This window comes from Pteronotus mesoamericanus, unplaced genomic scaffold (assembly GCF_021234165.1).
Source record: "Pteronotus mesoamericanus isolate MK-2021 breed Mesoamerican mustached bat unplaced genomic scaffold, CSHL_Meso_final contig_42, whole genome shotgun sequence".
Lineage (NCBI taxonomy): Eukaryota > Metazoa > Chordata > Mammalia > Chiroptera > Mormoopidae > Pteronotus > Pteronotus mesoamericanus.
Genome location: NW_026555157.1, coordinates 12,452,388 through 12,464,864, shown reverse-complemented (window position 1 = coordinate 12,464,864; position 12,477 = coordinate 12,452,388). Strand labels below are relative to the sequence as shown.

The following is a 12,477-nucleotide window of genomic DNA, read 5'->3' as shown; positions in this document are numbered from 1 at the left end:
ATAGGTATACCACTATACTAAACTATTATGGATACTATAAAACCTGAAAATAGAAATTAAAAAGCAGTAAGACTAAATAAAAATATTAAAATTTTATATATTAATGCTGTTTACTCCCATTAACGCATCAATTAAATAATAATAATCTTAAATTTAGAAAAAGACATGTGATGTTATATAACATTATTTAAATCTCAGCTTGGCACTATTATGCAGCAGTTCAAGCACTTGTTTGAATTTACTTCCAAACATTTCTCAATGTCTGACCCAGTTGAAAACATGCTACGTACAGATACATCTGCCCAAATGGCAGCAGAATGCACGTTTTGAGTGGATCCCGGAACCGGAGCGGGCCCTTCAGTAGGCCTAACCTGCGAGGGAAGCACTCCTAACATTTGGACTGTATGACTCAGCAGCCAGTGATATTAAGGATGTTTGAGATGGGAAGAGGTATGGAGTTAATGGGAAGTTTATGGAAAACTCTAATACAGGAATAATAACATATACCCTTAAGTTTTTAGTGCAAGGCCTTGCTCTCTGCAGCAGAGAATTATAAACTACTGAAAAAAATAACTTCCTGGTGTGCAATATACCCTGCCAGAGAAAGAGCTCCTGACTTTGGAACATCAAGTGCCTGGTCAGAATTGCCTTCCTAAACTAAAATTTATCAGACTAAGTATAAGACAGAGCAGGTCCAGGAGCAATTTGTTAGAAGGTGAAGGTGGTATACCCAAGGATCTTGTATGAGCAGGGCCAGAGAACACGGTAAGTCACATAAGCACGTGACCCAGGCCTTCATGTCATCTACCACTCTTATATTGACATCTTTCCCTCAGCATACATCTGGCCTCAAAAGACCAAATTGATTCTCAGATGGTTACCTTGATATATTGGGGCAAGCCAAGATGTATTGCTGCTGAGCTATAGTTTCACCCAGAGTTACCTTGAAAGTTATTAACAAGTGGAAATTCTCCCATGAATCAGTGGATTAATTATCCATTTCCATTGCATAGAAAGAGAGTGGTTCAGCTAAGAATTCAGGTTAGAGGTGGATGGCTGTTGGTCAGTGACCTGGAGAGAAACAGATGATAAGGTCAGGGACCAAGAAATCTGAGAAAGAGGTATATGAACGATTTTACTAGAGTGGATACAAAGTATGGAGATCTTCATAGTACATACAAATATTCCCCAGAGAGCATCTACTGTGGAAGAGATACTAAACAACCGAATAAACAGAATGATTCTGCTTGCTGAGGCCAAACAGCTTTGTTTATGCTATTCCAACGCTGACACAATGGGCACAGGAGCATAATGGCAATAGTGGCTGGGATGGAGGCATGTATGTGCCTAATAATATAGGTTTTCCAGGCTAATCTAGCTACTTTTCCTAGACGTGTACAACTAGTTAGAGAAAAAAACAGAGGCCATTGATAAGCCCCCTCATATGGCAACACCTCTCAGAAAAATCAGTTAGCTACTTGGTGACTATGAACTACCAAATGGAGTACTATGGGTACCTCCCCAACTCTGAAGGGGGAAGAAGTTCATTTTGATGTGGAATCAACATAATCTAGGTACGTGTTATCTTTCCTATCTCAAGGCAGCAGGAAGCACCACTATGTGAGGCTGATAGAGTGATGAAGAGCATTTCATTGAACCAAAAAATCTAATTTGCAGCTCCAGCTGGTGTGGCTCAGTGGATTGAGTGCTGGCCTGTGAACCAAAGAGTCAACTAGTTCAATTCCCAGTCAGGGCATGTGCCTGGGTTGTGGGCCAGGTCCCCAGTGGGCAGCATGAGAGAGGCAACCACTCATTGGTCTTTCTTTCCCTCTCTTTCTCCTTCCTTTCCCCTTTTTCTAAAAATAAATAAATACATAAAAAAATTTTTAAAAATCTAATTTGCAGTAAATAGGGTGTGGTCCTGAGCAGTGAGTAGTAGACTGGTTCTGTTCTCCACATCATCCAGAGGCTACTGGCTTAATAAATGATGAATAGCTTTTCAAAAGTATAATTGAAGTATGAGGACTGCGTCTTCTAGAGTGCAAGAATTACCAGAAATGAGTGACCAAAGTTGAATACTTAGGTCCAAGAATGAATTTTTACTCTACATTCCCACATCCCTGAGCTGTATAGGTTTAGAGGTCCTGGTTCTCAGAGGTAAATGCCTTACTAGGGGACATAGAAAGAATCTCATCATATGTAAAGCTACAGCTGCCACCCAGTCACTTTAGATCTCTGGTTCCAAGAGCCCACTAGACTGAAAAAGAAGTCACAAGGCCTAACGGGGGTTTTGGTCCTGTTATCAGAAAGAGGTAGGGGTATTGTTACCCAAGAGGGGCATCAAAAAATGTATTTGACATTCAAGTGATCCAGAGGCATTTGTTGGTACTCCCTTGCTCAAAATTGACAACAAATCAACCAATGCAACAACCATGGCCAAAAAAGGGCACGGTGATGAGAGGTTCAGATTCCCCAGGGACCTAATTCTGGATTATCCCACCATATGAGCTCCTTGGACCAGCAGAAGTATTAGGTGAAAGTGAAGGGAGTTAAGAGGAGGGAGAAGATGAATATATTATGGCCTGGAGACTAGCTGCAACAGAGGGAAGTGCAGGTTGTGCCATCTAATTTCATCTTGAAAGACATTCTAGGAAAACAAAAAGACCCAAATCTGCGGCTTGGGGTGAGGTTGGGAGGGGCTTTTCCTAGAACATATTGTAAAAAACAAACAAACCAAACAAACAAAAAATAGCTTCTGAATAGCATAAGGTGGACTGTAATGGAATCAGTGGTTTGTAGCAGAGATCCCACTTTTATTTCCCCAGATGTTAAAGGGCTGGTAGCTGACAGCTTTTAACTGGTTCTATCTCTATTAAATATTCTTAGCTAAAGAGAATTTTCTGATCAAGGTCATATCCCTTCATTGACGGTAGCCTCCACTCAATGACGGTTCCATAGAAAATATAAATTCCAGGCTTCTGCTGTGAGGCATAGCGACTCTGAAAGAAAATCCTGAATGCTCCCATGACAGGACTGGCTAAGGCCTTTGTTGTGACTACATTTAACTTATTCTTCTGCCCGATATTACTTACTTCACTCCTTCCATAATCTGAGACAATTTCTCAACAAATTCTTTACATGCACATCTCCATTTCAGAGTCTGTTTATTAAAAGATTTTATTTATTTATTTTTAGAGAGGGGGAAAGGAGGGAAGGAAATATCAATGTGTGAAAGAAACATCTATTGGTTGCCTCTTGCATGCACCCAGCTGGGGACCTGGCCTGCAACACAGGCATGTGCTCTCACTGGGAATCAAACCTGTGACTTTTCGGTTTGCAGACCCGTGCTCAATCCACTGAGCTACAACAGCCGGGACCAGGATCTTTTTTGGGGGGACCTCAAACAAGTTGCTGCAAAAACCAAAGAAAAAGCACAAGCTCAGAAGACACACCTAACCATATCCGTCAAAGATAAACCACGTGTTAAGTAGCAAGTCACTGCACCAGTAGAGGAAAGTGCTCTCACTAATAACTTAGTCAACTATAGTGTCCTCTCACTCCTGCTTAAATAGAATTATCTGTCATTGCTGATCCAGCAAAATACTAGACATTCCCCCCAAAACTGAAATATGAAAGGCTACCTCCACACAAATCCAGTAAAAGAAGGAAACTGAAAATGTAAACAGAAATATTTTATTTTATGAAAATTTTTCTGAGAAAAAAACTATAAAAAGAGAAATTCTAACATAACACTTCAACCTAAACTCATTTTCTTTAAACAATCTGTTGCAGATATGAAAAAAAATCTTTTATTAAAAGTTCAAAAATGAAAACAGAGATGGACAAAAAGAAACATTTAAGATGAAAATTGTCTAAAGGTAGAAAACAATGGAGAAAAAGAGAATCATTTTAGAAATTAAGATTAAATTATAAGGTTCTCAAGGGGTAAGAGAGTCCATGAAGAGAGAAAATAACTAAGAGACTGAAGGTGAAACAAATAAAGGGCTAAAAAAAATTGGAGAGAGTATGATGGATGGAATATTAGCAAGGGTGATATACCACACATAAAATTGGAATTCCTGAAAAGGAAGAGAAATAATGGAATACAAATAATATTAAAATTATAGTCCCAGAAAAATGTGTGGAATAATGGAAGACTAATATACATTTTGAAACATACTTGTGATACTTACTGCAGAAAAGGAAATCCAATATATATCCCAGTAAAAGTATTAGACTTTAAGATAGAAAAAAATGTACTGCACTTCACATAAAAAGGAAATCAGGAAAGCATCTCAACAGCAACATACAAAGCAAGATAACTGAGGATCAATAGTTTCAATAAGCTCAAGGAGAAAAAGTGAGTTGAGAATTTTACGTCTAGGTAAGTTTCACTTTTCAATTAAGACACATAGACAGAATCAGGAAAATGGAAAATAGTAATTAGAATCCCACAGTAATAATTGCTGTGTTGAGCAAAGCTTTAAGGAGAAAAAGGATATTTTTATAGTCTTAAAATATCTCCCCAAAACATTTGTTAGTTACTGGGGTGGTGTTAAAATATTCCCATAGATTCTTTGATACTCCTTCCGGTAGATGCAGCATAGTTCCCCTCCTCTTGAGTGCAGTCTGGACTTAGTGACTTGTTTCTTGTAAATGAAGTATGAATAAAGAAAAATAGTTTACTTTGCAGGGGAGAAACCTAGTAGACCCACATTAATTAAGTGATCAATGTTGATGCTATCAGTACTGTAATAAATCATGTTAACATCATGTGCCCCCAATATGATACAATGAGAAGGTCCTCTTGAATTCGATGATATTCTCCCAACTCATCATACAAGTCTAATGGTGATCAAATATCAGACAAACCAATATTTAGGGACATTCAACAAAATATTTAATCAAAACTTTTCAATATTTTCAAGGTCATAAAAGACAAGGAAACACTGATAAACTGTCACAGACAGGAAGGAGGAAAGTAAGCAGACATGAGAACTAAATGCCAATAGTATCCTGGGTTTGATTCTAGAACAGAAAAATGACAGTGGGTACACTATAAAATCCAAAATAAAGCTTAAAGTTAACATCTTAGTTTAGATCATTGTGCCATGATTATTTAAAATGTTAACATTAGGGGAACTTGGGTAAAGTGTACATGGTAACTCTGAAAATCTAAAATCATTTCTAAGTAAAAATATTTATAAAATTTTAAAAAATAAGCAGAGGAGGAATAAATTCATAGATTTCCAAGTCAATACTAGTCATAATCAAATGATATTATTTAAAGGTGACAAACCAAATGTAGCATGATAAATACAGGACAAGGGTAATGTTATGCAATAAATTAACATAAAGTTAACAAGTGAAACAATAATTCAAACCATCTAAAATACAAAAAGATATATGAAAAGTAAATAAGACAAGCCTTATAAACATTAAAGATAACATAATATAGTTGGTAAATGTCAGTTAAGTAATATGAGAGTTTAAACCAGTCATATAAATTAATATAAATGGAATAATTTAAACTATTACACTAAATTATTAAACTATTAAACTGTTACTAATAAAAAGATTTTCAGATTTTCTCAAAAAGGAATCTGACCTCTGTACTTTATACACAGATAAAACTAAAATGAAGTGATGCAAAAATCCTCCAAATAAATGTATGACTAGAGATGTATCTGATAAGTTGTAAGTAACCATCTAAAAACTAATACATAAGAAGACAGTTGAATATACACAAAATGGAGTACTTTGTGACTATAAAAAGAAATATCAGTACATATGATATGAAATGATTCCCAAATCACATTGTAAAGTAAAAAAAAAAAAAAAAGGCACAAAGTGTGTGTGGGTACATGCTACCATTTGAGTGAGAAAGAAGGGGAAATAAGATTGTGTAGATATGCATGTATGTTTGTGTGTTTTCTTATTTTTAAAAAATAACAGAAGAAATATGGACAAGAAACTAATGAACATTATTGCTTATAGGGTTTATTCAGAAAAATATCTATAGTCTCACTGTCATGCAAGAAATGCAACAAGCCTAGCTTGTATCAAGGAACAAGTAATCCATCAGACTGCAGCCATATCAGAAGAGCTAAGAAACCACCTTGAAGTTTTTGAGTTAAGTTCCTACATGCCAAATTTGAGATAAGGAATAATAATTATAATGGACTTAGGCATATAAAACAATAAAATCTGTGGGTTTATAATGATAATATTTAAAATATTAATGATCTTCATAAGATATTAGAAAAACAATTTATTTGGAAAGCTGGTAATTAGGTGTATTATTAATTCTACTTTTACTATGAGAATTGTATCTATTTGTTGTCTCTTGGGTTTGAATCTGTACAGTGAAAGAGAGAGAAAGAAAGAGGGGCAAGGCAGGGGAGTGAGGTAGGGAAAGAAAGAGTAGAGAAAAAGGGAGTAGACAGAAGAAAAGGAAGAGATAGAAAAGGGGAAGAGAACAAATTGAGAAGGGGAGGGAGAGAAAAGGAAAGGAGAAAGAAAATAAAATAAAACAGAAAACAGAGCCAAGAAGGCAAAGATAAAAGAACAAAGATTCCATCGCTGTTTTGAAAAATGAATGGAAAAAATGTCAAAGATAATCATTCTGAGCTTTTATAAAGCCAGATGTAAATTCTGAAAGTTTCAAGAGAGACAACAAGAGAATGGGAATCAGAATGACATGCAATTTCTCAAAAGTATCAGTGCTTGCTAGAATATAAAGAATGCATGCAATGTTGGAATGAAAATTATTTCAAATCTAGAATTTCAAAGAAACCAAATTATTAATCATTTGTGATTAAAGAACAAAGATGATTGGCAACATGTCAAGACCAAATGTTGACTGGCCAGAGGCAAGTAAAATTCCTTAGCTAAATGACAGAATGAACCTTGCCGAGCAAGACAGAGAGCTTGCAAACAGTCTAACACAGTAACTCAGTAAAAGGAAGTCTCAGCAGGACAGCTGATACAATGGGCTCAGAGAGAACAATCTTACTAGACCAGAACAAGAGCACAGAGGACACCAGGAAAAATCTCTAAGACAAAAAAGAAGAAAAGATTATTTGATACGGTTGAGTTTTTAAGGAACATATTGGATAGATACACAATAGACTTAATTGAACAAATGGGAAGATAAAGTTTTATTAACTTTTTAAAAATCCTACAAAAATTGCACAGAAAAGAAAATATAAGCATGGTACACTAGTTGTTTCAGTGGTGAAAAAGATTTGCATGTCCCTAACGAAAACTGATTATCAAATTACGGAAAATCATGATATACCATCAAGCATGAGGGCATGGGGAAAGAGAAATAAATAAATAAATAAATAAATAAATAAATAATAAATGTTCATTTACCACAACAGAAAGTTTATTAATATGTCTACAATTATACTAAGAAATATAAAGGTAAATTTTTACAGAAACAGCTGGAACAATTATAAAGTGGTTGTAGCTAAAATGCATAGGTCTTGGTGAGCATAAAACCAGCCATTTTACAATGTACTTTTCAGCGCTATTTTTAAAATTGGTTTTTGAATAAAAATAAACACTACAAATAAAATAAAAGAAGCAATGAAGAGGGGGACTAGTCTGAATCGTTTGATAATGTCCAGGCAAGAGATGATGGCAGCATGGAATTGTGTAAAGGTAGTTAGTGTAAATGGAGAGATTTGGGCACATTTCAGATATATTTTAGAGCCAGTTGCCAGATCTTGTGAAAGTTTGGATATGAGAGCAAAGAGAGATGGAGAATTGCTCCTAATTTCTTCCTTGCCCAGTTGATTGGAGGCTGCTACAACAGGACAGAGAAGACCAGGGAAAACCATGTTTTGGGGAAAATTCTAAGGTACTTTTTGATCATGTAAAATTTAATGTGTTTTTGAGACATTCAAATAATTATGTCCTGCTTGGCAGTTGAATACATGAACCTGGAGATCTAGAAAATGTGTCAGAACTAGAAATATACATTCTCAGCCTTCTTTATGTTGATGATATTAAAAGCAGTAAAAAAAATATGTCATAAAAAAAAGAATGGAAAGTATAGCATAAAGAATTTTATACTTGAAACTTATAGAATCCTAATATTCAGACTATGGTTAGAGGCAGAAGAATCTTTTCCTCTCATAAAAGTCATTGCTGCTTTGTTTAATTACTTCTTTAAAAGTCTCTCTTCCCTAACAGAATATAGGTGTAGATATTGGGACTGTCTGTCCTTGTTTCTGTTGAGCAGAATAGAGAGACGAGAATTAATCTTCTCTCTATATGCAGGTGCCTGTGAGTGTATGATTATGAATGAACAAAAAGGAGTCATAAGAGAAGTAAGTAAAGGAAGAGTTAGTAAATGCTGGTGAACTACTGGTTAACTATAAAAAATCAGATTTTAATTTTCAACATTCTAAAATGAATCCCAGTTGAGTAGAAGTGCTATGTATAAAAATTTAAGCTATGAGAAAAGAAAGATAAAAAATGTGTTCATAAAATATCTCTGAATGAGAACATAACTTTTAATACAAATGGAAGAAATAAACTGCTAACCAATTTATCTAGGACCATTCACTATCAATTCTTTCTTTCTCATTGTGATGCTCTTCTTATTTTATATGGGAGTAATAAAATGTGGATAATCTGACTTTTCAAATTGATCCATGTACTGATTCTTGATTTAAAATCAAATTGTTTTAGTTACTGGCACTAAATTATATATTTAAATCTATAAACATCAAGTCTATTTGCTTTATTTATTACTATTTTTCCAGAAAACTTTTAGAATTATTTTGCCAGGTTCCCAAAGAAGTCCTCTTTGGATGCTTATTTGAGTTAAATTAACCTGTGGGTGCTTTTTGTAAAAACAAGCCAAATAAAGTTAAGTCTTCAACTCATGCCATATACAGATAAATTTCAAATAGAATCAAAAGTGCAAAAATTTAAACTATCAAAAAAAGAAATAAAGAGGAAAGTGAAGAGGAAGAGATAAAAGAAAAAGAGAAAAAGAAATGATTAATAGTATATCTCAGATTAAGAAATTCTAAACAAAAAACATAAAAGATTATATAATACAAAAATCAATGTATGTGAGCATATCAAATTTTAATTTTTATCAATTTAGAAATAACAAATATTGACATACTATTAACATATAGAAATCATTTGCCACAAATAATCTTGCCACTTTAATATCTTTTCTCTGTAAACAGTACTGCAAATAAGTTAAGAAATAACATAAAGACTTAAAAAATTAACAGATAATTTATAGAAGTAAAAATGGCCAATAAACAAATAAGATATTAATTAATTTCACTATTACTTAAAAATATAAAACAATAAAACAGACTTCATTAATGTTTTAAATGCTTATTGAATATTTACCATGTAAGTTGATGTTCTATATTCCATAATACATAACATTAATGATGTTTTTAAAAAGGCAAAGAACCTCAATCATACTACAGGTTAAAGTAGGCCCTAATCTACTGTAGCCAACTTGTTATAATTTGCTACAAAATGCATATTTGACTCTGTGTGTGTGTATTTCTTCTCATCCCATTTTACTGTCCATTCATGAATCTTATCTAGATTAAACATAATTACTTTAAAAATAGATTACTGCAATTAGTTTGCTCCTAGTCTCTCTCTGCACACAAACTAATCTACATGACTACCAGGTCAATTTTCTGAATGAAAATGAACAGACTTCTGCCAAGAAATTGTAAATGTTTCAAACACTCTACATCAGATTAGATATAATGTCTTCCATTAACTAGAAAAGGTTAATCAAGGCAGACTTTGATGCACATTTAAACATTTAATTTTGATGCTGTGTTAATTTATTGAGGTTTGGAACAATAGTCTGACACAATTCCATGAGAGTAATGAGAGCTGGTATGGAAAGTTACCATTGAGTTTTCTCCTGCTTTACTTGGTAATAGTGGAGTTTGGATTAAAGATTTGCCAGACAATTTTGAAATTCCATTCATATATCTTTTTTTTGAAATACAAGAATAATTTAGAGATTATTATTTTACATGAAAATATATTTTTCTTTTTCTATGTCTCTTATCTATGAAACCATTTTAATAAATTAAAATGTTTCCATTGAGGATGAAGTTCATTTAAGAATATGATTCTGTGTAATTTTTTTCAGAACTTTTATTACCTCCTTATTTCTCAGGCTATAAATAAAAGGGTTTAATAAAGGAATTACTATTGTATAAAAAATAGCCACTGGTATATCTTTATCCTCTTCTTCATATGGTCGAATATACATGAGAAGACAAATATAAAATATTGAGACAGACAGAAAGTGAGATGAACAGGTAGAAAATGCTTTACCTCTCCCTTCTTTGGATTTCATTTTTAAAACAGTAAAAAGGATGCAAATATAAGAAGTCAAGACAGTGGCAATGGTGAAGATTTGAATTGGCATTGAAAAAATGTATATCATTAGTTCATTGATATAAGGGTCAGTACAGGAGAGCCTATAGAGTGGAAGGATATCACAAAAAAAGTGATCAATTTTATTAGATCTACAGAAAGTTAACTTTAATAGAAGCCCTGCATGGATCATGGAATGCAGGTTACTAGCTATGAAGGTCGCTATAGTCATCTGAATGCAGAGTTTCTTAGACATCATGGTGTGGTACTGCAGTGGGCTACATATGGCCACATAGCGATCATAAGCCATTGCTGCCAGGAGAAAGCAGTCTGCAGTTTCAGCAAGGCAGAGAAAATAAATTTGTACCACACATTCATTGAGGGAAATTATTCTGTCCTCAGAAAAGAAGTTTCCTAACATCTTGGGAGTAATGGCACAAGAACAACAGGAATCCATCAGAGCCAAGTTGCCCAAAAAGATGTACATTGGTGTGTGCAGATGATGTTCCACAAATATCAGTGCCACCAGGCCAAGATTACCCATCATCGTGATCAGATAGATGGCAAAGAACACCAGAAACAGAAGGATCTTCAGCTCTGGATAATCTGTAAATCCTATGAGGATAAACTCAGTTGTCAACGAGTGATTTTCCTTAGCCATTCCTGGCTTCTTGGCTGAGATAGAAATCATAGAGAAATGAAATTCTAAGGTAGAGTGGTGTAATTCTGCCCCCTAATATTTCCATATACAAAATGAAAAAACTCTTCAATCATCATGTACTGTCTCCTGAAAACTAACACAGTAGGTCAAGTCTGTGAGAAGACAAGTATCACAGATAGTGTACATATTGTCTAGAAATGCTGTGTGAATTCTCAAGAGAGAATAGCTGTTTTTCTGCATGAATTATCCAACGCTGATGTGGGAAGTCCTAGTCCTTGCATATAATTTGGCATTTCCAAAATTAAAAGACATTTTCTTATGGTGTCTATTCCTCCAGGAAAACAAATAAATAAGTTTAAAGTACTTTCCTATGGAACTGATGTGGTATTTGAAAACAAATTGCTCTTTAGCTATTTTAAGTGTCTAATGTTAAGAACTCCACAGAATCACAGTGGATTTTTAAAATGGTTCCTCTTGTTTAGTATCCCTTCACAGCTAAGTTTACCACAGGATATTTCAAAGGAATACATATTTGCCTTTGCGACAGTATAAGAGTAAATTAATTTTGATATTTTTATATTTATTGCAACACATTCTGAATCTTATGCCTATATTAACATAACACATCCCCCACAAATTATTGTTCTTAATTATCTGTTTATCTTAATATTTTCTGTCTCTAGTTGTAAGTATCCTACATGCATGTCTAATATTACAAGATTTGGTCTCCATTCACAGTATGCATATGTCATGATAAATACCTATCTTGTACTCTCTGAAACTTCTTATATAGAAATTAATGTCTTCACTTTTGGTGAACCCCATGAAGGTTCTGCATGTATATGCAGATTATATGCAGATAATAATTATATGATTATTTACATTTACAAACTCATTTACTTCTAACCCCCTTATATTTATTGGAATTCAATGATCACCCAAATTGATTATATATTTATTATAGTTTAGCAACCATAATATTATAAGAAATATAGATTTTTAAGAATGCCAAAATCATCTTTCTTTTCTCCCAGAAATTGCTAAAAGTATTTGGCCTCAGCATTTTTCAGACACTTTTGAAGAAGAACCTACAATAGTTAATTGAAGTACATTGTTTTTAAAACATACTTTGGTTAGTTTTTTTTCTGTTTCTTATCATTGTCTACACTGAATTTAATATACTATTTTTCTATTTGCTCGCATAGTACGGTAAAGTTTTCTGAACTCATCACTAGAAGGTTACAATCAAATGAATAAAATAAGTTTACCCTTTATATTTTAGGTCCTCTTTAAAAATACCTTTTAGAATTATAGTATTTTGGAAAACTTAGTGAAAGTATCAAAGACAGCTTTTTATTATTATTTTAGCAAAACATAATGATAAATCAATTGAAAATATTTATCCTATGAACTTTGGTTTAATT

General features: G+C 33.6%; 1 protein-coding gene across 1 annotated transcript; it reads right to left on the bottom strand.

The window, feature by feature from the left end:
• Nucleotides 1-10,126: 10,126 nt before the first annotated feature.
• Nucleotides 10,127-11,053, bottom strand: LOC129073699 (olfactory receptor 5K4-like). Its single transcript, XM_054577341.1, has one exon. The coding sequence runs from the start codon at nt 11,051-11,053 to the stop codon at nt 10,127-10,129; it is 927 nt and encodes a 308-aa protein (XP_054433316.1).
• Nucleotides 11,054-12,477: the final 1,424 nt, after the last annotated feature.